The sequence below is a fragment of the Chanos chanos genome, chromosome 8, assembly GCF_902362185.1.
Source record: "Chanos chanos chromosome 8, fChaCha1.1, whole genome shotgun sequence".
Taxonomy (NCBI): Eukaryota; Metazoa; Chordata; class Actinopteri; order Gonorynchiformes; family Chanidae; genus Chanos; species Chanos chanos.
In genome coordinates, this window is record NC_044502.1 from 26,322,522 (window position 1) to 26,348,777 (window position 26,256).

The 26,256-nt window shown below is 41.9% G+C and overlaps 3 protein-coding genes and 1 non-coding gene across 9 annotated transcripts; 3 read left to right on the forward strand and 1 right to left on the reverse strand.

Moving 5' to 3' along the window:
* Positions 1–2,926: 2,926 nt before the first annotated feature.
* On the reverse strand, positions 2,927–3,016 carry trnay-gua (transfer RNA tyrosine (anticodon GUA)). The gene is given in 2 exon segments: positions 2,927–2,962; positions 2,980–3,016. It is a non-coding gene; the product is annotated as a tRNA-Tyr (tRNA).
* Positions 3,017–3,398: 382 nt separating this feature from the next.
* On the forward strand, positions 3,399–9,483 carry fam76b (family with sequence similarity 76 member B). 5 transcript variants are annotated; one of them, XM_030782002.1, is made up of 10 exons: positions 3,737–3,823; positions 4,303–4,367; positions 4,658–4,712; positions 4,917–5,072; positions 5,498–5,682; positions 6,460–6,510; positions 7,873–7,950; positions 8,296–8,431; positions 8,557–8,658; positions 8,886–9,483. In XM_030782002.1, the coding sequence occupies exons 1-10, from the start codon at positions 3,737–3,739 to the stop codon at positions 8,973–8,975; spliced, it is 1,005 nt and encodes a 334-aa protein (XP_030637862.1). In that variant the 3' UTR covers positions 8,976–9,483. The 5 variants fall into 5 exon arrangements, with proteins under 5 accessions (XP_030637864.1, XP_030637865.1, XP_030637866.1 ...); XM_030782003.1 differs by having other exon boundaries at positions 8,299–8,431; positions 8,886–8,975; XM_030782004.1 differs by lacking the exon at positions 6,460–6,510 and having other exon boundaries at positions 3,399–3,823; positions 8,886–8,975.
* A 2,240-nt stretch (positions 9,484–11,723) lies between these two features.
* On the forward strand, positions 11,724–20,583 carry LOC115818336 (sestrin-3). The gene is made up of 10 exons (XM_030781690.1): positions 11,724–11,891; positions 15,611–15,676; positions 16,037–16,219; positions 16,422–16,604; positions 17,110–17,322; positions 17,447–17,585; positions 17,775–17,893; positions 18,066–18,256; positions 18,832–18,976; positions 19,114–20,583. Exons 1-10 carry the CDS (start codon positions 11,808–11,810, stop codon positions 19,198–19,200), a joined length of 1,410 nt encoding a protein of 469 aa, XP_030637550.1. The 5' UTR covers positions 11,724–11,807; the 3' UTR covers positions 19,201–20,583.
* Positions 20,584–20,964: 381 nt separating this feature from the next.
* cwc15 (CWC15 spliceosome associated protein) lies at positions 20,965–26,068 on the forward strand. 2 transcript variants are annotated; one of them, XM_030781991.1, is made up of 7 exons: positions 20,965–21,033; positions 21,647–21,788; positions 22,118–22,224; positions 22,321–22,421; positions 22,622–22,732; positions 24,238–24,365; positions 25,764–26,068. In XM_030781991.1, the coding sequence occupies exons 2-7, from the start codon at positions 21,658–21,660 to the stop codon at positions 25,891–25,893; spliced, it is 708 nt and encodes a 235-aa protein (XP_030637851.1). In that variant the 5' UTR covers positions 20,965–21,033; positions 21,647–21,657; the 3' UTR covers positions 25,894–26,068. The 2 variants fall into 2 exon arrangements, with proteins under 2 accessions (XP_030637851.1, XP_030637852.1); XM_030781992.1 differs by lacking the exon at positions 20,965–21,033 and adding an exon at positions 21,098–21,126.
* Positions 26,069–26,256: the final 188 nt, after the last annotated feature.

Sequence of the window (26,256 nt, forward strand, 5' to 3'; positions counted from 1 at the left end):
ATGAGTGTTTGATTATGTCATTGCACTGATGTTATCAGTGTGAGGTCATAAGGTTGCAGACTACTTCCTCATTGTACAGGCTGTGGATGCTTATTGTGGACAAATTGTCCAAACAAGAGTCCTCCTCTAGGCCCCTCCCTTCAGGCCTTTCATGTAAATCTGACTGGATGAGTGTAGCATTATAAATGTAGTTAACTCTAGGTTTATAGGTTTCCATCCAGTCAGCTAATTTGTGATTAGTTAAAATTGTATAGTAACTTGAAACCTGCTTGAGGGGCCTAGACTATGGGGCAAAAGAACAGTTGTGGACTAGAAGCAATTTAAAAAGTGGCACAGCATCCCACTGAGAGAACGTTTTTGTAGTGACTTGTTATCAAAGTGTATCTTAAGCTCTGTACAAATGCTGCATTTATGAGGAGTATCCTCTATCCATACTAATTACATAGTGTAATATCCTTGAACATTCCTGCAAAGGTTAAATAAATTGATCTTTGAGGCTTGTTGCAAATTACCCTGGTTGTGTCTTTTGCTTTTTGGCATTGTTACACAAAATAATAATAAGATATAAATAATGACAATATAATGATAAGATCATATTTTTGGGATAATCTCATCCCCTAAAATCATTGTTGCATGTCCCTAATGAAAACACTCTCCCAAAACATGGACAAGCTAGAAGTATGTCCAGCAAGGAAGAAAGGAGCAGTTCATTCTCAATCATCACTTTTTCTCTAATTTTCTCAGTCTTCAGTTTTGCTCATTTGTACCTATACTGTACACACACGTACATGACTCCTGTTCAACAGATCACAAGTAACGGCCTGGTTCTAATACGTATTTCATAGGTTTGAAGTTTTTGTTTAGCATATTTGTAGAGCAAGTTGCAGAAAGCATACGTCATACTGTCACCGTCATGGCGTCATTGCAAAAAGTGCAGAGAAGTGATTTAATAATGGCAGCATATTTGCATAGCAGAATGACGGACCAGCTCACTAGTGTTTGTCGGAAGTTTCCTCTCTCTGTCCGTTGTGCTATTTCAGGTATTAGAAAAGATAAGTGTTTTTTGAATCTTGAAAGGGTTAGCAAATTCGGATTGGAGTGTAGAACCGCCAGTGAACAAACACAACATAATAAGAGGTAAACGATTGTACGTACTTACTGTTAAAAAAAAAGTGGTATGTAAAATTTCGAAAGACATTGTCCCCTTTTCTAGCCGTGCAATATTGCCCAAGGGATAAGTCGAAAGACAATTTGAACCTACATTTTCTCAATCAGTTGCTGCACCTAACAGACTAATCACAATAACTGCTAAATGTGCTAAGGTCACAGACATATCCATGTTTGCGCACCGGATATGTTACGAATGGCGTTAGTTTGTTTTTGACACTGGAGACAAATTCTTTACATTTCAGAAGAATTACTTTATTGATCACACACACTAGGAACAGTGAGCAGCCGCAGTCTGTAACAGCTTGTGTGCAAGAAGCGGCTCGTAAGGAGCGGCTTCCCTGGTCAGTCAGAAACATCATGACTCGGTCTGGGTGACATCGTGTGCACAGTGTGCAGGAGAGTCTCCTCTCCTCTCCTCTCCTCTTCTCTCTGCTCCTGTTTCGACTGTATCATGACTGAACTCCACTAAAGAAGAGTACTACTGAGAACCATCTCTGTGCCTGGTCACTATTTTCAAAGGCTAATTCTTTACATTTCAGAAGAAGAAATATTTTATTGATCACACAGGGTAGGAGCAGAGAGCGGTGAAACTCAACCTCTGCATTTAACCCATCCTATATACACACATACTAGGAGCAGCGCCCGGAGACCAACTCCAGTTCCTCTGCCAATGCCCTGGTCAAGGGCACTGACAGGAGTATTAAGTAAATAACACAAAATGAAAAGACGAGCTTAAAGCACTTGGTATTCTCAGGCGTTCTCCCACCCAGGTACAAACCAAGCCCGCCCACTGCTTAGCTTCCGAGATCAGACGGGATCGGGCGGTATGGCCGCAAGAAAAGCAAGGCTTCGAACCGGTTCAAGGAACGAATACGAAAACCAGAAACAATCGATCGATTTCGCTCGGAGCAAAAACGAGACCAGAAACTTTATAATTTTTAATGTTCTGAGAAACAGAAATATTTGTTTAAAATGATGGTAACCGGTCAATAACGTTATTTCTTAGCTCTTTTATTTATCATAACTAATTCAAATATTTTCTGCTTGCAATAACTTTGGTGCGGAGTTTGCTTCCTGTCTTCCTCTGAGCGTCTCTGACGTCTTCAGATAGCGGGCATAAATTCAACGGCGGCGATAAACCGTGAAAGTGAAATGTGGTGTGGCTCCCTATTTGCAACCAGGGAAGGTAAATATTATGCTATGCACATTACAAAATGTTGGTTTTAGACATCAGTTTCATCAGTGTTTGATAGGCTACCATGTAAAGAGAACTAATATTGGAAATAGCTAGCTAGCTTCAGTTAGGCTAAACATAATGTGCCCCGCAAGCCTATCAGCAAGCAAAATGCGGCGTTAAAATGACATAGTTTATCATTTTTGCCATTTAAACGTCTATGATTGACTATGATCGCAAAACAATCAAACGACCCGGAAGCCACAGCCACGGCCTGAGGACAGATTGGACGACAACGCTCCTAGTTAGTGATGCAATGCATTTTTGCAATGTTTTGTGACATTAGCGAAAGAGATTGTAGAGTAAAATATATATCAACACACATTTTTATACAGTCCGAAATATACATATTGTCATGTCACACAACCCTACATGGAACGTTATTAACCGGTATTTCATTTGGTTCTAACAGGTTCGGGAACGATCATTTTAAGGTGGAACGCAAAACCGAAGACGTTAAAATACCGGAACGAACCGACTGAAAAAAATTCTGGTTTGAAACCCTGAAGAAAAGTGATCGCCTCCTTCGAGCCGGATTCGAACCAGCGACCTAAGGATGTCAATGTGACTTGCCACTACAGTCCTCCGCTCTACCAACTGAGCTATCGAAGGGACATGCATAAGCCCATCTGTCACGTTTTTAAATTTAGATTAGTGTGATCGATTTTATTTTATTTACGCTGTCATTTACACCGGAACATTCTGCTGTACTCTGACTGAGAGACAATTTAGGTTTAAAAGGAACGTAATCAATGGCATAATCCGGCGCTGTGTACAAAATAAGTGGATTGACGTCATAGGAAATAGGGCTGGTCGAATTTTAAAGAGAGCATCTTATGCTTCCCAATTGGTTTATATAATTCAAACCCCTTATTCGCGCCCTCTACTGGTGGAATTTGATTGGCTGTTCTTTTTTTCCTTTGTAATCACAAGTTGCATCCGGTCCGTGTGCCGACGCGGATACATAGCGAAAAGGAGAAAGAAAAAACAAGGAAAACGTAAAACAGCAGAAAGCTCGTTTAACGGAACTAAATGATGAAATGTTAATTTTACACTGAACGTGTACTCAAGAGTCATGGTTTTTGCAGGAACGCTAAAGTTAGTTATCACTCTGAGGGACAGTATCAACTACCGTTGATTGCAGACATTTTGCTTAGCAAACTAAGCTAGCTTACTAGCTGGCCACCTATTTTGTTTTCTTTTTTTATGACCCGCTAATTCGCAGGCTGCTATCTTGTTTTCTGGAGGAGGTTGAATTGCAAATTGGAAATTGAAGATCGCATGGTAACAGACCTTGTTTTATAGCAATAATAATAGTTTTCTTCGGTGAGGATGGCAACTTCGGCCCTGTACGCGTGTACGAAGTGTAATCAGCGCTATCCGTTCGAAGAGCTGTCCCAGGGACAACAACTCTGCAAGGTTCGACCTGTGTGCATCTGTGTGATGAGAGAAACTTATAATTATCCTCGATTCAGGGGGATACTTAAAGCTGTGTCTTCAGTTTTGAGCCTGGTACTAGCATCTCACGTTCTGCAAGTAGAGGGTGTCCAAGGTTATGTAACACTAATGTCAGCTTTGCGAACTGGAAATAGCAACAGTGTTAGCCACCGGCTAACCTTTACCAGCTAACAAGCTATAACTTGTGGCTTTTTGAAGCCAGCGTTGCAAGATCAAACAGAGTGAGCTCATCACAGCTTGTGGCTGTATTTGACCGGAGATTTTCTATTCAACTCTTATATTAACCGGCAGGGCAGTCGTTGGGTTCTTTCCGTTAGGTTAGTAGCGAGCCACTCAGGTCATTACAATCTGGCGTCAGCACTTCACGGGCTGACTGTATACTCTTTATTTTGTCCCCTTTTCTTTAGGAAACCCGTCTAATGCAGTCTTTTTGTTTACAGGAATGTCGCATAGCGCACCCCATAGTCAAATGCACCTACTGCAGATCGGAATTTCAACAGGAGAGGTCAGTGCTCAGGAGAATTTGTACTGTACTTACACTCGTACACATACTACATGTGAGGAACAGAAGGGCTGGGTAGCCTCTCTGAGGACCAGAGTATGCAGGTTTGGGCTCCCACCTGGTCTACCCGTGAACTGTAGAATGGGGTCCATCAGACTGACACTGGACTTTAATTTTTCAAAAGTTTTGATTGAACAGTAATGCTGTGTCACATTCGTACTTCCACTGTAGATTTATCAATCTTTGACAAAGCACTTGAGCAGTGATACTGATATGTTCCTTTATGTTTGTAGCAAAACAAACACAATCTGCAAGAAATGCGCCCAGAACGTCAAACAGTTTGGAACGGTGAGTATTACTCTCGCTTAGAGACTTGTCATGCCCTGTGCGTGTTTGTGTGTGTGTGTGTCACTGATTGTTTGAGAGAATCTGTCGAATGATTGAATTTGATCTGTGTGTGTGTGTCCCAGTCAAAGTCTTGTCAGTACCATAATATCATCTGTTGAATGATTACATTTAATCTGTGTGTGTGTGTGTGTGTGTGTCTCCCAGCCAAAGCCTTGTCAGTACTGTAATATCATTGCTGCATTCATCGGGACCAAATGTCAGCGCTGCACAAACTCAGAGAAGAAGTATGGTCCACCTCAGACATGTGAACAGTGCAAACAGCAGTGTGCCTTTGACCGGAAGGAGGAGGGGAGGAGAAAGGTAACGCATCACACAAACATACAGGTTTTACAACAAAACCCTGTACCGTATGCAAAACACATCAAAGTACATACCAGCCATAAACATTCATGCAAACCATACCTCACATGTCACAGAACCTGTGTACAAACTCACACCAATTTTTTTTAAGGCACAGAACTGTTTACTCTATGTAGTTCTTACTCTGTCACTCAGTTTAACACACAAGCACTCAAACAAATGCTGTGTCTGGCTAGTTCTGGTCATACAGTCTTCTGCTGGGGTTTGAGACTGATATTGTATGGTCAGAGTGGCTTGACCTCAGAAATGAAATGAAGTTCTTTGGTTTTAATATTTGGTTCCTGCTACTGAACTTAGCTATGTGTAGATTTATGGGGAGTCAGTATGTGTTAATCTCTCTCTCTCTCCCATTTCTCTTTTTGTAGGTGGATGGGAAATTGCTTTGTTGGCTCTGTACGTTGTCATATCGTCGTGTGCTTCAGAAAACCAAGGAGCAGAGGAAAGGTCTTGGCTCCTCCCACTCAAACTCTTCCTCTCTCAGTGAGAAAGAACATCAAAGACAACACCATCATCATCACCATCACCATCGACACAGCAGTTCCCACCACAAGTAAGAAAACAGACTCGCAATCTAATACATCATACATGCTCATTCACACACACACACACACACACACATACACATACACAAAGTGTTGTCTTAACTGGTGCACCACCACTGCCAGGGGATGTCCCTCTTTGTTTTTTTTTAAAAAAACCAAAGATTATTGTCCCCTCAGAAGAGTCAGTCTGTCTATGTTAAAATCAAGATTATTGTCCCCTCAGAAGTGTCGGTCTGTCTATGTTAAAACCAAGACTACTGTCCCCTCAGAAAAGTCGGCCTGTCTATGTTAAAACCAAGACTACTGTCCCCTCAGAAAAGTCGGCCTGTCTATGTTAAAATCAAGACTACTGTCCCCTCAGAAGTGTCGGCCTGTCTATGTTAAAATCAAGACTACTGTCCCCTCAGAAGAGTCAGTCTGTCTATGTTAAAATCAAGACTACTGTCCCCTCAGAAGAGTCAGCCTGTCTATGTTAAAATCAAGACTACTGTCCCCTCAGAAGAGTCAGCCTGTCTACGTTAAAACCAAGATTATTGTCCCCTCAGAAGAGTCGGTCTGTCTATGTTAAAACCAAGATTATTGTCCCCTCAGAAGTGTCGGCCTGTCTATGTTAAAACCAAGACTACTGTCCCCTCAGAAGTGTCGGCCTGTCTATGTTAAGTGGTGTTCTGCTCAAAAGCTACCTGTTTACACAGGGACCTCCAGTACACTTGGTGCTGTTATGGCATTTGTGGTGCCCGAACCTGTGCTTTGAATATTTTGAAATGATTGTGTGTGTGTTCCAGACTCAGTGGTAGCTTGAGTCCAGAGCAAGAACAGGGTCTGTGGAAGCAGAGGTGAGATGTTTCGCACTCTCTCTGTCAAACATGCACTCTTAAACACAGAAATGGACTCTTTAGACAGCTTTTATCTGGTCACATCAGTGGTTTTCCCCTTTGTATCTGTTGCCTGAAGGAGTGTATGGTCATAATGCATATTCCGTGTGAGCTCTGCTGGTACATGTCGAGAGATTTCACATGACTTCATATCACAGACAGTGTCGTTTTGGCAGACAGCTGCATCAATTGTCAGTTTAAACTGTACCGCCCTCTGATGACTCACTGTTAATTGAACAGTTCCAAAAATGCCTGACAGATACCCTGCACAAAACCACGATGTTCAGAGAGGCCAAAAAGGTCTCTCTTTCTTTCAGATTCATGAAAATGAAAGACAGCGCTGGAATAGGAATAATAAGAAACCTTGTGATGGAGAAGACACTAGAGAATTATGAAGCTGTCACGTCCAGTGAGTCAGGAGAGGCTACAGGGACCAGGGTGATGCTCCTTAAATTGTCATTGTCTGTCGGTAGCTGAGCTGACAAACCAACACTAGCTAACACATCTGTCCTGAGCAGGTGCCTAACAAGATAGTTCTTTAAAACTTGCTTGTAGTGTTGTCACTGCAGTAGTGAAAGATTGTCAGCCAATAAAATTGTCGCTGACTAATATCAAAATCACTCTAAGTCTGAGCTTGAAAAATTTCCCTCACAGATCATTGTTCATCTACACGGCTAGGTAATGTAACTAAGGGATCGGAGCTGGTTAATGTAGCAAACAAAACACATTAGCAGGTTCTATTTGAAAATGGCCAGTGTTGACATTGCAGTGTTCATCTTGTCTTGTGAGTGTGGTGGTTGTACGATTGAAAGGTGTGGGAGTGAGTTTTAGAGACAGTTGTGCTGTATTTTCATGATTTTACCAGAAAGAGCAACAGTCGTCTGTACCCTGGTTTTTCATTTATGGGTAGAATTTGCTTGCTCATATAGAAATGTAAAGTTGACTAGGTGCTGGCATCATTTGAGTTTGCTAACAGCTATTTTTATTCACTTGTATGAAGCTCTGTTTGATATCTTCAGTTTTCAGTTGAAGATTTTTTTTAAGCGAGATGAAAACAAACACAAGTAGACTGGTTTAATTTGGTTCATGATTCCAAGACACCTAAGAGAATTTGTATGTTTAAGTGTAAACGTTGACTGTGTAGGATGCGTCGTTAGCAGGAGAATCTCACTGCTTTTGAATGACGGGTTTAATTTGACGCTGAAGATCAGAGAGATTGGCTCTGGTAACAGCAGTCTTTGCAAGCCTCATCTCTGAGATATGCTTTGACGAGGCCGTTAGTTAACAGTCTGACTCATTTTCTGTGGGTTTTTTTTTTCCTAGTCATAAATCGTCCTCCATCCAGAAGGAAACCCCAAAGAAGAAACCAAAACTGGAGCTGAAGCCATCTAATGGAGACAGGTATTATGCAGTGGCTATGTTAACTTTGACAAACCAGTTTAGATAATTGAATCAAAAGACTGTACGTTTCCAAACATGTCTTTTCAAAATATTTGACATGATGGAAAGTGTTTTTGCCATTTGTTAAGAGTCTTCTAAGTAAACTTCAAGCCTACTTGCAACCATTTGGTGTGTTTAGTTTTTTGTTTTTTTTTTTAATTCTGAGGAGAAGAAGCATGCCTCAAGTTGCCTAACCATATTAATATGCTGGACAATTTAAAGCTAGTGATGAAAAGGAGTGCGTTAAGATTTCAGAGGACTTGATTCACCTTATCAATATTTCTCTTTTTTTCTCTCTCACTGCAGTAGCTCCATTGCTCAGTCCATGGACTCCGGCGGGACAGACAACTTTATTCTCATCAGTCAGCTTAAAGAGGAAGTGATGTCACTGAAACGGCTCCTGCAGCAAAGGGACCAGACCATCCTGGAGAAGGACAGAAAGGTGATGTTTCTCACATGAGGCCTTTTCTGTGTCACCAGGAAAAAAAAAAACCAAATTTGGTGAAAAAGAATCAGAGAGAATTTTACTCAGATTGGTGTTATTTTCCGTTTGTCTTTGCGCTGTAGCTGACCGAGCTGAAGGCAGACTTTCAGTATCAGGAATCAAATATGCGTCTCAAGATGAACAACATGGAGAAAGCACACAAAGAGGCCATGGAGCAGCAGCAGGTCAGTGTCACCTTGGATGAGATTAGACATCGTAAAGCTGTCATAATCTGGAATAATTCATAATCCAGATTATTAACAGACATAATCTGGAGTGAAAGGGTTGAAGCAGATAGAGAGAGCAATGATGAGAGTTCACGTTTGTTCAGACTTGATCAGACACACGCGCACACTCACTCTCTCTCTTTCTCGCTCTCTCTCTCTCACACTCGTTTTTCTGTCCTCAACAGGCAAAAAATAGGGAGCTGATGAAGCAGGTGGCAGCGCTCTCCAAGGGCAAGAAGTTTGACCGCAGTGGAAGCTCTCTCCTGTTGCCATAGCGATGGACCCCCTTTGAAACTGAGGTTTCATCACTGTGAGAAAGCTGACGCCATGCCCTCAACCCCCCATCCCCTAGCCTTTCTCTTCATTTTATCAGTCTTTTGGTTCCCCGTATAGACACGGTCAGATGAGAGCTCATTCTCAAGCCTGCTCTCTCCCTCTCGGTCTCTCTCTCTCACTGAGTCTGGTGACTTTGGCACATTGTGGACAGGACTCTGGCTCTGCCCTAAGAGCAGAGTGCACACATGCGCACACATACACACACACACTCGACCTGACTGCCGTATTAAATCTGTTGTCGCATATGCAAAGGCTGTAGAGATCTCTTTATCTTTTTGAGTGTGTGTTTGGATTTTAGACACAATCATGTATACTCTTTTGTTTTTTTATTATTATTATTATTGTTCCTCAAGAAACACTCAATTATGGACAGAGATCTGTGGCTCCAGTCCAGCCACGTCACTGAGTGACACCCCACCCCAATCCCCCCATCAGTCATATGCAAAGGATCTGTAGAAGGACACGTCTACAAGACACTCTGATTCTGGACAACAGTCTGGAGACCTTTTTTTTTTAAAACAGTTTTATAGAAAGATTCTCTCCATTCCTCTCTCTGTCTCTCTCTCTCTGTCTCTCTCTCTCGTGGGAAAATTGTATAACTGCATGTGTTGCTGCATTGTCAAACTGTATGGTATTGTACTTTTGACCTGATTATAATGATGATTCATTATTCTTCTTTTCTGTTTGGGTTTATTTTTGTAATATTCCCGTGCTGAGGTATTCCTTTTAATGGTGGACAGCCTTCTTGTATTATAACGCTATAGTGATTGTACTGAGTGACAGGTTTCCAAGAAAAGGATGTGTGATCAACTCATATGTAGGAAGAGCTCGCTTCTCACTCTCTCACTCTAGCTTTCTCTCTTACTCTTTCCTTTCTTACTTTTTCTCAATCTTTCTCGCTCTCTCCCTCTCTCTCTCTCCCTCTGTCATGAAATTCTTTGTACTGTGGTCACTTTTTTGTACTTTTTTTCTGAACACAAACATTTCAGGAATATTAAATCTGTATAAAAGGTGCCTATTGGGTTTTTGTTTGTTTCTCTGTGTGTGTGTTTTTTGTTTTTTTTAATTAATGTGGGTGTTGAAATACGGTGCTAAAACAGATGGTAGTTTTAAACAGCATTGCAAATAGAATGACCATGCGTGTCATGGCCAGTTAATCAAAGGGTTTTAGATTAATTTACTGTAGTGAGTGAACTTGTGTGTGTGTGTGTGTGTGTCTGTCTGTCTGTCTGTCTGTCTGTCTGTCTGTGTATATACACACAAATTTCCCCCAAGCATGAATCTGACATGTGGGGTAAAAACTGGGCAACTATTACAGCCCCATTAGAGGGCAGCATAGAGTTTCTATAGGAGGTCCTCGTCGGTCTGAAACTATGTCCTGTTTACTAAGACTGGCATGTGAAAATACGTTTTCTTGCACAGTTTTCTTGTGTCTCTGGGTAACTGTGGGTTTCAGGGTTGTATGTCTATGTCGTTGGCTTTGAAACCGTGAGGGTAACGTGCGGCTGTAAAATGATTTAATTTGAAAATGTCTGGGTAAAGTCCTGCTGTAAAATCATTTGAACACGCCTATAAATCGTTTCTCTGTCTATAAGGGCACCTTCTCGTTTGACCCTCTGGTGAGATACCGTCAGGGAGTTCTGTCTGACCAATCAGAACATTTCCTTTTGCTCATTGTAAATAACTTTGTTCATAACCCAGTTACTGGTGTGACGGTTTTGCTAACTCTTACAGTGAATGAGACAGACTGCTGAGCAAGACATAATTAACACTCGGTGTAAAGTAATTATCATTTGGCGACAATAAACGTTCTGAGGTTTCTATGTTGAATAGGAAGATTAATGCGACCGTTTCTGTGAGCGTGACCTACCTATTTCCGATTATTACAGTTAATGACTGGTGAACTGGGGTAATTTAGGGATTGGTTTTGGTGTTTTCTCGTTTTTATTTATGTATTGCTACATTCGTGTTGACATAAAGGATGAGAGAAAGAAATTGAGGCTATCAGACATCTTTTGTGTATGTAGTGGAATTTTATGTTTGCGTTTGATTAGTGACTAATTTGCATGATTGGTATTGATTGACACAAAACTGTCTGTGGTCTTAAGTCTTAAAAGGTGTTTGAAGAACAGCAGATCATTACCCCAGGTATCTGAACATTGACCCATATTGTTCTTTCATCACTGTGTTTATTTGCGTCTCTTCACCCCATTGTGAAATGAGCCGTTCCACCTTCATATAGAATAGGACCGTTTTCTCCGTCCTTTTTTCTTTTTTTTGAGGAGGGCGGGGGGTTGTTTTTGTTGTTTTGTTAGTTTGTTTTTAACCGCCGAAAAGGACTTTCATCTGTTTTTTTCTCTCCAGTTTGTCCCCAGTAGGACACGCACCCACCACTGGGAATGTTGGTCTAAATGCAGAATATTAATACATTTGGAGACACAGGAGATTATGAAGAACTCTTTTATGACTCTTTTGAACCTTCGGCCAGTCTGGCAAATTGGTGCGTTCCGTGTTGACTGGTATTAGTCCCTTTCTGAAAACCGCGCATCGCAGCTGGAAACTGGGCGTGCCTTATTAGGTGCACGCACAGCTGAGTGACAGGTGGGCGTGTGTAACCTGTGGGCTGAGTAGTTGGGGTTTCCGCGCAGTAGAGCTCGGGCTCTGTGCGGTGTGGGATTGCGGCTGGGAGGGCAGGTGTCCCGAAGTTGTTACAACTCAACCACGTCGCATTTGCCTTTCCACCGAGCCGCAAACTCAGGAACCCCACCACCATGACCGCCGTGACCGCAGACCCATTTTCCTCCTCCGATCCTTATAAAATATGCGCTGTCTGCCAGAAAGTGACTAAAAATAAGGTAGGTTACTGTTACAGCCGTTTGTTAAAGCTATATCGCTCTCTCTTAGCATGCTGTTGTATTTTGATTTTTAATGTTTTAATAACTTCGTAATCTTTGCGTCATTAATTGAAACGCAAACTTATCGTTTAGATCTATTGTGTAGTTTCTCTGTTTTCCGTCTTTTGAGTCTTATCTATACTAAAACTCAAAGTTCGTTCTGAATCGCCGAGTTCACCAAAGGCTCTGATGAGCACTCTACTTTGGACAGTGGCGCAGAGATTGGCATAAGGTTCAGTGTCTGATTGCACTGATGTTTTTTTCCCCTGACTCTTAGGGCCATTAGACGTCCCTTTTTCAAGTTTACTCAAAGCTGACAGCGTTTGAGAGTGATGGGGAAAAGTCTGAATCGAATTCAATCCGCAGACAAAGTTCATACCACTTGCACTTTCCGAGAGACGAGGGTTAAATAGGTTTTATAGAAAATGTCGGGGTTCAGACTCCTGTATTAGTGGAAGTATCGTGGCCTGTAAGGTTTTATTCGTGGCGCGATTGCTGCTAGTTGAAAACTTTACCAAACCTGCGCACATCAGTTAAATGCAGGCGAACGGGTGAAGGTGAGGATAAGTAGATATGAGAGAGCATATGAGAGAGAGAGAGAAAGTGCTGGACTGAGTGCGTAACCGTGGTATGCTGGCAACTACTCTCTGTGCTGCTATTCTTAGAGGTCAGTACTCGGTCTAGATGTGTGTGTTAAAGAGTGAGAGAGACTCACTTCCCCTGTCTGGCCGTTTGTGTGAGTGTGTGCGTGTGTTTTGGTGGGTGTGTGGCAAAGCCCTGTGTAGAAGAGGATATGCAGTTTTGTCTAAGTGGGTCATATCTGTGAAGGCTGCTTAGGTCAAATTAGCACTGGACAACCCAACCCCTTTCATTCTTCTCTGTTTCCTTCAAACTGTTCTCTGTTTCCCTGTGTCACACTTTTCTACATTACCACACATGCAGTATTTGAGCCCACACAGATACAAAAGGAATGCTAATATTTGTTTATTACAGCGCTGTTGTTTCACATGCTCTGTTGACTCTATTGACATTGTCCCTCAAATGTAGCACACTAATTGTATGCACACTCTTATTGGATGTGGTTTTAAGATTAGCCATCCTATACACACCACACTTGGGGAAGGTTTGGTGTCGATTATGTAGCTTAAATTGCTAGGTTGAAGCTAACCCTGAAGACCAACATAACTGTATATGAATAGCTTAAAGGATGTCTATCTCATGTCAATGATGCTAATGAATGATTAGAACAGAACATTTGTCATCAAATACTCAGGTATGGTTGTGAAAGACATGAATCTTCAGAGCGCACAGGGTTTGGATGTGTAGAACTAACTTTCCTTTAGTAAATGCATTATCAATGTGTAGAGTCATTCTAGTAACTGCAGAACTATTACTGCAAAAAGGACTTGATCGATCTTTCCCTTTAACTGTTTGTTGAGTGTCGGTTGGGTTTTTATGACCTCTGCTAACTTTATTAGGGCTCTTTTACAAACACATTACCACAAAATATAGAGCACTTGAGGGTTTTTTCTTAGCAAATGTTACACATCTTAAGTTCAGTGTTATAGGTTTTGTAAAATTAAGATTAAGTCAGTAGAGTCTTAATAAAGTTTATAAATGTTTTATAGTGAAAAATAAGAGTTCCCAGAGTTCTGACTCTGCAGAAATCGACTGATTGTGTGTGTGTGTGTGTGTGTGTGTGTGTTTGAGTGAGAGAGAGAGAGATGATAGACGCTGCCATTTTTACATAACACGTCTAAAGGTTTGTTGGAATGGTGTGAAGAGCAGAATCTTGGTTTATTTAATGCTGTGTATATAAACAGCTTTAGACTCTTTTGTTACTGGAGAAAACAAACAAACAAAAAATCTTTCAGTCATGGAGCACAAACAAACCAAAAAAATCTTTCAGTCTTGGAGGAAACAAGCAAACAAACAAAAAATCCCAGACTCTTTGTCAACAAAAGGCAGTCGATCCTGCACTACCCATGATCCACTTTTATCTCTCCACAGAATGAAGAGGAATGCTTTTCAGTGCTTCCCAGCATTCCATCTGAGATTCCATGACTGGAATGATATTATCAGACAAAAAATACACTGTCACATGCTCAGACAACACATACCAAAAGTACAGGGTAAACAAAAACATATTTCACCACAAAACGCCACCACCTAAGGGTCACTGTTTTTCTTTAACATCCAGTCAGGTGTGTATGTGTGTGTGTGTGTCTCCTGACTGACCTGTGCTTCTGTGTGTGTGCGTGTGTGTGTGTGTGTGTGTGTGTCAGTAAAATTAGGTCACATGTTGGAACCCAGCATGCAAGGAGAGAGGATGAAAGTTCAGTAAAACTATCTCTACATAATCCGTTTTATGTTACTGTAATAAGCGTAATGGTTGGTTTACAGTGAGGTCAGCACTTCACCGAAGAAGGTCAGGGACAGCTCAGTATTTTTCTGAAGTTCTGAAAAGTTTTCTTTGTTTGTTTCTTTGTGTGCTTTCTTTTCAAAGTAAATTCAAGGTAAACTTTCATAGCACCAGTTTATTACTTGTTAACTAAATTTAACGATACATAATGCACATATAAAATCATACACACAGACAAACACACACATAGACTTATATTAACGGTGTGTGCTTGTGTGTGTGTGTGTGTGTTGCTAGACAAGATACATAAAGACTGGGAGAGAATGAGTGAAATGCGGGGAGAGAGATAATGTGAGAGAAGAGTTACAGTGTTTGATTTGCCATCTGTCTACTGAGAGTTCACTCAGATTGCTATCATGTAACACAACTTATGCACACACACACACTCACACATGGCATACCCACATTTTCCCGTCCTTTCAGGTGAGAAGAGGCGGACTGTACAGGTCCTTATTTAACAGTCTGTCGTCAGTGTGGAGGTCTATTCTGAATAACTGACACCAAAATGACTCTCAAACACTTTTCCAAGAAGCACGGTGTGAGTGAGACGTTTCACATCTCAGCTGTTGACCCAACATTGCTAACAATGCTGTGATCTGAGGTCTGTTTTGTCTGGTGAAGGTCTTGACAGCTGCAGAGAGTCAAATCGAACTCTGTTGCCTTCTGTCCCCTTGTCTGTGTAAGATCATCCAGGTGTTTCACTGTTATTGGGTTGAATGACCTGCTGTTTATAGCTGTCATTTGTGGAGAACAGAAAAGACAAATGCCCTTTGTCTGTGAATCATTACAAATGATGTAGGCTGGATTTTTTTCCCAACATTAATAATGATTTTCATAGTTCTTTTGACAGAGTTTTTTGATTGTTTTACTTTCCACTCTATGACTTTGCAGGTACTTAAATTCGTCTTGAGACTTTATGACATTGATTAAATGATGATGTAATTTTTCTTTTCCACATCAGCTGTCTTATTTTTCACGAATTCAGTGCCAGTGAGTTAGTGCCAGCGATGTTAGATAACCTCTGTTCGTCTAATGTGTGTTTGCTCTTCTCTCGGAAGGAACAGATCTCAGTACAAAGACTGTGAGTGTGTCGGTGTGAGTGTGTGTGCTGAGTAAACGTTGCTGACGCAGGATCTCTCATGTGTTACATATCAGACCTGCTAACCCCATTCCACCCACTTACTGCCAACTGCCAGCAACACACACACACACACACACACACACACACACACTGACTGACAGAGTTCTGTCTTTGCAGGAGAGAGGCACCAGGGTTCCCGAGCCATTCTGCAGTGGTCCCAGTGCCTTCATACCTGAAGAGGAGGTAAAAAATCACTCAATCTGTTTCGCTCTCTCTTCCCCTCTCTCTCTCTCTCTCTCTCTCTCTCTCTCTCTCTCACTCACTCACTCACTCACTATATGTTTACTTCTGTCTGAAATTCTGTCCAAGTAACGATAATTGTATTTCACCCCCATATAAGTTGGTATAGAATGAATTAAACTGCTCGTTGAAAAACAGGAATGATCACCGTCGATATGATTAATAATTAATTAATACAGCAACACAACCTTCTCTCTCACTCACTCACTCACTCATTCACTATATGATTACTTCTATCTCTCTGTTTGACTGCTGTTGTAAGTCTGTCTTGTCTTAGTTCACTGACTGTTTTTCCTCTCTCAGATTTTGGAGGCATGGTTGGAGGACCCTCCTGCAGAGCTGCTATTGGCTGATCAACTAGATCATCTGACACAGGTGATGGGGCTTCACCCCCATTACTTGAAGGCGTTTCTCCGCTGTCAGTTTTACCTGCTGAAAATGGACGGCCCCCTGCCACTGCACTACAGACATTACATCGCCATCATGGTAATACACACACACACACACACACATTTCACCTGAACTACTATACTGCTGCTCTTATTATTTTACCATAATCATGTTCTCACTATCTTCGTGTGTGCGCTCGTGTGTGCGCTCGTGTGTGCGCGCGTGTGTGCGCACGTGTGTGTGCGCGTGTGTGTGCGCGTGTGTGTGCGCGTGTGTGTGTGCGTGTGTGTGTGTGGAGGCTGCAGCACGGCATCAGTGCTGGTATCTGGTGCGTGCACACATGCGGGAGTTTTACAGGAGGGCCGTGTGTTTGGACTGGCTGAAAGGTTTACAGTTTAGCGATCAGAAACTCCAGAAACTCAACGAGATCAACAAGATCCTGGCACACAGACCCTGGCTCATCACTAAAGAGCATATACAGGTATAAATGCTTACTCAGAGACAACCAGAAATCACAGTCACTTACAATCAAAAACCTATTTTGACTGTTATGAAAGCTCTCCAGACATTTTTCATTGTCTCATTTTCATTGTTTTGCAAAACTGAGTCTCTGTACTGTGGTGTGACATTTGCTACCTGTCTTCAGTAACACGTTTAATGTGTGGGTGGGCATGAAACCACAATTTTCACAAACAGCCACTGAAACTGAACTGAAACACTTAACACAGTAAAAGATATATGAAAACATACTGTACACGTATTTCAGCAGTCTGTCCCTAGATACGCGCTTGTACAATATCAACCAACCTAAAATCTCTCTATCTCTCTCTCTCTCTATCTCTCTCTCTTTCTCTCTCTCTCTTTCTCTTTCTCTCTCTGTGTCTATCACTGTTTCTGCCTGTCTCTCTCTCTCTTTCTCTCTCTGTGTCTATCACTGTTTCTGCCTGTCTCTCTCTCTCTTTCTCGCTCTCCCCCATCTCTCCCAGGCTCTGGTGAAGACGGGCGAGAGTAGCTGGTCATTGGCAGAACTGGTTCATGCTGTTGTGTTATTGGCACATTTTCATGCTTTGGCCAGCTTTGTGTTTGGCAGTGGCATCAACCCAGAAACTCCGTCTTCCATCAGCCTCTACTGTACCTGTGACCCCACCGGTGATGAAGAAGAGACAGAGTTCCATAGCTTCTTTAGCACCAGCCCAGAGGTGTGTGTGTGTGTATATGTGTGTGTGTCTTGATTTGAATGGGCCTGGTGCATGATTACTGTTAATGGCATCTGTGAGAGTCTGTCTTCACGTGCCTTGAGGTATGTTTGTTTGTGCATTTCAGAATGAACCAGAGGCTCTGATGGAGACAATGAAGCGGTTACAGGAGGAGAGAGAAAGAGAAGAGGAGGAGGCATCTGAGGAGGAGATGTTTACTCGCTTTGAGAAAGAGAAGAAAGAGAGTCTGTTAGTAGGATCAGGAGGTACAGCAAAATAAACACACACATGCACGGATGTACACACAAACACGTGCACATGCACACTCACACTCACACACACACACAAACTCTCTTACAGAGTCTCATGTTTATGATTGCTGAGTCGTGTGCTTATACATTTTTCCAAACCACCCGAATGTGTGTTTGTGTGTGTGTGTGTGTGTGTGTGTTTAGATTTTGATAAAGAGGTGATGTCCTTCTCCAGAGTCTCACGGTTTGTTGAGGATTCTGACTTTGGCTACAAAGACTTTGCTCGTCATGGAGAAGACAACCCACCTACCTTTCGTGCTCAGGTGTGTGTGTGTGTGTGTGTGTGTTTGTACAGCTTGAGATAACATACGGATGTGATGTTGTGAACCAAGACTAGTTTTGCAGTGACACTTGTTTTAATTTAATCTCTGTGTACAGTTATCATATAAGAGTCTTTTCAGTTAAAACCCAGCCCTGCTCCCTCTCTCTCTGTAGGACTATTCATGGGAGGATCACGGGTTCTCTCTGGTGAACAGACTTTACTCAGATATTGGTCATCTGTTGGAAGACAGGTTTCAGACAGCATGTGATTTGACCTATTATAACATGGCCAGTCACGAAGGAGTGGACACCAGTATGCTACGCAGAGCACTCTTCAACTACGTCCACTGCATGTATGGTATCAGGTAAGACCCCTCACCACCCAGTACACGCACATACACACTCATGCGCGTGTGCGCGCGCACACACACACACACACACACATTTACTCCTTCAGTTCACACCCCATACTACCCAACACACACATGGGCACGCACACGCACATGCACACATACTCACACACACACACACACACACACACACACACACACAAACACACACATTTACTCCTTCAGTTCACACCCCACACTACCCAACACATACATGGACACGCACACGCACCCATACTCACATGCACACGCACACGCACACATCCCTCACAGTATCATTAGCCCATACTCTACGTCTACATCAGGTAAGATCACATGTTTAAAACTATAGCGTGTTATCTATGGAAGAATAGTAGCTGTAGAACGCATGCCTTGAAGGTCAGATGTAAGCTATCACTGTTTAACATCAGCTACCTTTACTGCATGCACTGTGTCAAAACCACACTCCCCAGAGACAGACACTCTGTCTGTTTAGCCGATACTTTGGTCTCTTTCAGCAGCTCTAAGTCTTTCTGCTGTTTGTGTGTGTGTGTGTGTGTGTGTGTGAGCAGGTATGATGATTATGATTATGGAGAGGTGAATCAGCTGTTGGAACGCAGTCTGAAGGTTTATATAAAGACAGTGACGTGTTACCCTGAGAGAACCACACGCCGCATGTATGACAGCTACTGGCACCAGTTCAGACACTCTGAGAAGGTCTGTGGTTTCTGTCTATGTGACTTTTCATCACATTATTATTCCTTTTGTGTAGTCAGCAGGAAAAATAATCTGTCTCTCTCTCCTCACTCTCTCTCTCTCTCCTGTATCTCTCTGTCTTTCTCCGTCCCTCCCAGGTTCATGTTAATTTGCTCCTGATGGAAGCTCGTATGCAGGCGGAGCTGCTCTACGCTCTGCGAGCCATCACCCGTTACATGACCTGACTAATCAGAGTTTAGCATGCTGTTTGGGTTGACAAATCGCAGTTCACCACAATTAAATGACCTATTAAACCTCATCGTCAGCATGACCTATCCAATCAGAATTTAGCTAGTATATGATCAGTGTGTTAACATTTCTAGTCTTAGGGAAATGAAGGAGTGTATCCTGATGTACCAGCCAAAAACTAACACAACTCCTTCAGCCAATCAGTGCCTTCGATTAGCTGATAGGACTGTGTGGAATTGTGAAACACACAAAACAACCCATCCCATTTTTTATTAATATAATTACGAGACATTGCATAACAATTAGTGGTTTTCTGCACTCCTGCATAATGACATCATTATTGTTATTATTATAAAGATTGTGAATATGGTGTCATTTGAAAGTGAAGTGCCTATAAATGGCAATATTATAAGAGTTGGAAGTTTGGTTGAATTACCTCTTATGTTGCGGTTTGGTTTGTTCTGGAAAGGGTTTAGGGGTGTGTGTTCACACAGAGGTTTACATATAGAAAGAAAAACTTAGGAAGGTAATCTTTATTAGTGTACACTAAACCCAGTAGGAGAGAAGAATCTGACCGGAAAGTTATAGGTGCCTCTTAGAAAGCAGTTTAGACGATTTTCTATCAGTCAGTGAGCAAGAAGTAGCAGTGTTTTCTTCATGGAAACAGACTGAGTGCAATGATGATGTAGCAGAACTGAAAATATCCCATCAAACGTGCCAAGACACTGAAGGTAATTTGGTTAAAAATGCCCCTGAGTCTTGGGACTGTGAAAGTGATGACTCTTTTTAATGTGCAATACACCTAGCGTGCCTTTGCGCTGATGAACAGAGTGTTAATCTACAGACTTAATCTCTCTCTCTCTCCCTCTCTCTCTCTCTCTCTCAAAATGATTTCTCTTGCTGTTTTTGTGTGTCTTTTTCTATGTGATTATGTCATTTTAGTATTACTGTAATTGCACATGTCTTATATTGTGTGCATGATTTTGTCAAGACTGATAAAATAAGCTGAGCAGAAGTGAGTGATTTCCAACAAAAAGGACTGAACTTGACTTCTCACCCTATTAAGCAGATAAGCCATTGCTTCCATGTGTGTTTTTGGTTTTTGTGCACTGGAAGATTCAAACATGGTCTGGAATTTCAATGTGAATAAATGATAACTGTGTGTGTGTGTGTGTGTGTGTGTGTGTGTGTGTGTGTGTGTGTGTGTGTGTGTGAGAACAGTGTTTAAGTCAGTCTACTGTGAACAAAGCTGTACCCTAAGGTTTACCGGACTGTTCTGTTTGATGGTTTAACACTCCTGAGCAGTTCTGAAATTCTGATGGAAATGCCAATTATTTGTCAGTGCTGCTTCTCTGTGCAATAAAAATGTTCTAACTGTAGCTCTGTCATGGTCTCTCTTATTTCTGATCCTGTTTTGTAACGATCAAAATAACCCATTAGTAACTCAGACTCATAAATGTTACTATCAAACTAATAACTCATAAACATTACACATCAGATAAAACTTAGTATTTGCCTCAGTGGTTTCCTCAGTCTCTTTCTTTGAAATTGATATCATTAATTATTTAATACTGGGATAAAAATTGTCAGATATGCACATTTGTGTAGAAAAAGGTACTTATTCACATATATATATAGCTAGAGATTCCAAAAGTATGTGTGGAACACAAGAGCTCAAACCCCATTTGCGAAATGAAATGCAAATAGAAGAACTGTTTGTGCTATTATGCTTTCCGTAGAAAACGTCATCGTGGTTTTTGCGTTGCATTGTGGGACATTACAGCGTCGGTTTATCAGAGTTTAACTGGGGTTCTTTGAAGGCTTCGCTGGTATATAACTAATAGTTTCTCTGATTATAAAATAAACCAAGATACTAAGGTTAAGGTTGAAAGTACGTCACAGAAACTAGAGTTTTGACAGAGGTATTCTGTCAGCCTTCGAACTCATTTGTTCTACATGAATGCAGCTAAGCTATTTTAGCTAACCACTAATGCTAAAATCAACTAGCAGACAACAGTCAAAAATTTAGTCGGGTTGATTTAATATGTATCCTTGTAACACACTGTAGAATCTTAGAATCTAATTATTCGACATCTGAGTCACTGATTGCATGGTGTAGAATTGTCCGTTTCGTTTCTGTGTAACACTGAGAGCCGTGTATTGTACGCATGAGCTAAACGTGACTATCAAGTTGAGGTGTTTTGCTAATACATTACTAAGACATGTCTTCAAATCGGTGTTTTTTTTAATTATGCTGAATTAGTTTTGAGATAGAAGAGCAGTAATGTAAGAGTTTGTTCCACATAGTTTAACGTCGGAAAGTACATAGGCTAAAATGAATGTTTCTCAGTCGAACATTTGTATTTGCATCAATCGTTTAGTGTTATGATTCGCTGAAGTTTGTTTATGTGTGTGTGTATGTTCGTGTTCCGTTATGGTCAGCCTGAGCAGAGATGACCACAGCGGCGAGGCCAACGTTTGAGCCGGCGCGAGGCGGCCGCGGGAAGGGTGAGGGAGACTTGAGCGCCCTGTCTAAGCAGTACTCCAGCAGAGACCTGCCCGGACACACCAAAATCAAATACAGGTCAGACTTTGGGCATTGGTACTAAACAGTGTCGTTTAAATTCAGAGTGGAGTACTGGTGAAGTGGACTAAGAGATTTTTTTAGACAATACTTTTAATTTAACATGTGTTGTGCTTAATTTTTGTATTATTGACATATGTGTCATATTTAAGTGTTTATTCAGTGTGATAAGTAAGCTACTAATGCAGCTCACTAATTGGATACTGTTCAGAGTTCTTGGCTGACACACTGTAATAGTTACACAGTGTCTAGTGATTGTTCTGTAGAGTGGAGTATTCTGGCCATGTGTTCAGTTGCTGATGGAAGGTTCTTTGTATGATGCGTAACAGGCAGCCCACCCAGGACGCCCCTGAGGAGGTCCGTGCTCGTGACTTCCGCCGAGAGCTGGAGGAGAGAGAGAGAGCTGCTGTGAAAAACAGGGAGAGAGGACCCAGAGGTTTGTGAGTGTGTGTGTGTGTGAGTGAGACCACATTGCTGTCTGCTGTCTGCTGTCTATTGCAGAGTACTTGAGTGATTGTATATTCTCTTTTAGAACACACCACATCATCTTCCTCATCTTCCTCCTCATCAAAGCGTCCAAGATTGGATCAGATTCCAGCAGCAAACCTGGATGCAGATGACCCTCTGACTGATGTAAGCGCTCTGTTTTTTATGTCTGTAGTAGCGTGTTGTGTGGAAGAGAGAGAGAGAGCAAGCATCCAAATGAATGTCAGATTAATGTGGGTTTCCTTTACAGACAGAGCTCAAATCATTACCTGCTGATGTATTTGTGATTGCTTTGTAAATCAGTAGAAGTGTCCAATAACCGTTGTGCGTGTGTGTGTTTGTGTTAGGATGAGGAGGAGGACTCTGAGGCAGAGTCTGACAGTGACGATGACACTGCGGCCCTGCTGGCTGAACTGGAGAAAATCAAGAAGGAAAGAGCAGAAGAGCAGGAGAGAAAGGTGAGACAGTACATACTGAGATGAGCATCAGTTCTGACCACTGAGATTACCAGTCAAAATTACAGGAGAAACTCTGACCGGAGAGCTTCAAATAAGGGCCAAGATTAAAGGACAGTTCCAAAGTAACACAGACATGAAGAGGTTCAGTGGTTGGATTTTGGCAAGGGTGACACAGAATTAACCACGATGGCCTCTGTTTGTTACCAAATCATTTCTCTTTAATTTAATGTTCAACAGAACTTCAGATATTACAGCTTCTCCCCGACTCACAACTTGTGCGACTTACGACCATCCGTACATATGACCGGAAAAAAATACTGTATAAGAAAAATATATGTAAATATAAAAATTACGCTTGGTTGTACGTCTGCCAGTGTAGTATATGTTGCCACGCACTGGTACAGGTGTGATGAAGTTACTGATGCAGAGGTGGAGTAACACAATGGGTGCTTAGTTTGGTTTAGCCCAGAGTGCATGTAATGCGGTATACCTGTGTCTCCAATAAATGTCGAGTCTCTGGATGTTCATTATGTGATTGCACAGCCATCGGTAGTCGTAGGGCATATTATTACTATTTTTAATCCGGTCACTTTTCTAAGCCTTTTCTACTCTTGCAGTTTTCATGATGTCAGTTCCATTGCAGCTGTAACAGGTCCATCCTAATTCGTAGTAGTGTGTTTGTATAGATTTAGGTCCCAGTGCTATGATGAGCACCAAGGGATTGCAGACAGTGGCAGTTGATAGTTGGATTAAATGGTCTTTTGCTCCATGACTACACCTCTGCTGGAGACAGAGTGAGAATGTCTACAGTTAAGATTCAGTGATGCTGTGGTGCAATCACATTTGCATTTTCTCATGGAAATGCATCTCTAATTATATATGTCAGGTCTTCTGGTCATATGAAACTATAGCCTAACAGCCGGTGCTAATGGCTGTGTGCATACAATAGTGACTGCCAGACAATATCCCAGCATTGTGTACATCACAGCATCTCTCTCAGTTCTCGCTCTCAGTTGCCATACGACTTCTACATGCCATGCAAACACACATCCAACTTGCGTCCATTTTGAGATATGACCGGTCGGTCAGAACGGAACTCAGACGCATGTCGAGGAATGGTTGTATTTTATTGTTTTATCAATTTATCATTTCATGCTCACCCTGAATCTTCAGATGATGTTCTTCAAGGGAGTCTGTTAGGACCATTTAAGTTCCTAACTCATAAGAGAGAGAATTAGTGGCATAAGAGAATCTGTTAGAGCACAGATTCAGAGGAGGATGGGCTCCTCCTGTTGAGTCTTGGTTCCTCCCAAAGTTTCTTCCTCATATTCGCACAGTTTTAGGGAGTTTTTTCTTGTGACTGTCTCCTTGGGCTTGCTCACTGAAGGTATAGACTGGTAAAGTTGCTTTCAGACAGCTTTTAACTACAAAAATCACTATACTGTTAAACTTAAAGTTGAGCCCATACAGTCTTTAAAGAGAGTGTGTGTATGTGTGTGTGTTAGGAGCGGGAACAGAGGGCAGAAGAGGAGAGGATTCGTATGGAGAACATCCTGAGTGGGAATCCTCTGTTGAACCTGGCTGGCCAGCAGCAACATGTTCAGACTCAGAACACCTTCAGTGTGAAGAGGAGGTACAGACTCTCACATCTTCACCTGCTTTATAACACACAACCATCAGCACTCAGACACAGCAACACAAACACAACCATCAACACTCAGACACAGCAACACAAACACAACCATCAACACTGACACAGCAACACAAACACAACCATCAACACTGACACAGCAACACAAACACAACCATCAGCACTCAGACACAGCAACCCAAACACAACCATCAGCACTCAGACACAGCAACCCAAACACAACCATCAGCACTCAGACACAGCACCCCAAACACAACCATCAACACTGACACAGCAACACAAACACAACCATCAACACTCAGACACAGCACCCCAAACACAACCATCAACACTGACACAGCAACACAAATACAACCATCAACACTCAGACACAGCAACACAAACACAACCATCAACACTGACACAGCAACACAAACACAACCATCAGCACTCAGACACAGCAACCCAAACACAACCATCAGCACTGACACAGCAACCCAAACACAACCATCAACACTGACACAGCAACACAAACACAACCATCAACACTCAGACTCTGCACTGACACAGCAACCCAAACACAACCATCAACACTGACACAGCAACACAAACACAACCATCAACACTCAGAATCATATATGACCTCTGTTAACGCTCATATATGACCTACCTATCTGTCTGTCTGTCTAATGCTCATATATGACCTACCTGTCTGTCTGCCTAACGCTCATATATGACCTACCTGTCTGTCTGCCTAACGCTCATATATGACCTACCTGTCTGTCTGCCTAACGCTCATATATGACCTCTGTCTGTCTAACGCTCATACATGACCTCTGTCTGTCTGTCTAACGCTCATACATGACCTCTGTCTGTCTGTGTCACACTCATATATGACCTCTGTCTGTCTGTCTCTCTTTCTAACACTCGTATATGACCTCTGTCTGTCTGACACTCATATATGACCCCTTTCTGTCTGTCTAACACTCATATATGACCTCTGTTTGTCTGTCTAACACTCATACATGACCTCTGTGTGTCTCACACTCATGTATGACCTCTGTGTGTCTGATACTCTCATGTGCTGTCTGTCTGTCTGTCTGTCTGTCTAACACTCATACATGACCTCTTTCTGTCTGTCGAACACTCGTATATGACCTCTGTCTGTCTTTCTAACACTTATGTATTACCTCTGTCTGACACTCATACATGACCTCTGTCAATCTGTCTGTCTCACACTCATGTATGACCTCTGTCTGTCTCACACTCATATATGAGCTCTGTCTGTCTGTCTATCCGACTGTGTCACACTCATGTATGATCTCTGTCTGTCTGTCTGACACTCATACATGACCTCTGTCTGTCAAACACTCATGTATGACCTGTCTGTGTGTCTTGCAGGTGGGATGATGACGTGGTTTTTAAGAACTGTGCTAAAGGTGTGGATGAATCCAGAAAGGAGAAACGATTTGTCAATGACACTCTCAGATCAGAATTTCACAAAAAGTTTATGGAGAAGTATGTGAAGTAGATCAGCGGACTGAGAGTGTGGAGTTTAAGCTTTTCAGATGATTTTGGTTTCATGTTTTTTAAGCCCCAATAGACTGTACAGCATACAGATTGTCCCTGAACATTTGGAACCCTGCCTTCTCTCTTTTTGCGTTTTGTATTGTACTCTCTGATTATGTCAATAAAAAAACAATAAAAAGTCCAAATGTACACATCTTCATTTAATTTGGCCCATTTTCACTTAAATACCCTTGTTTCCTTCACTGACTAACGTTTTGGACATGAAGCAGCTCTTAGCACATCAAACTGATCTATGTAAAAGGTGTTTTATTAATGTCATCATTTTTAAATTGTAGTCAGTGCTGTAAAATTCGCTCAGCTCAAA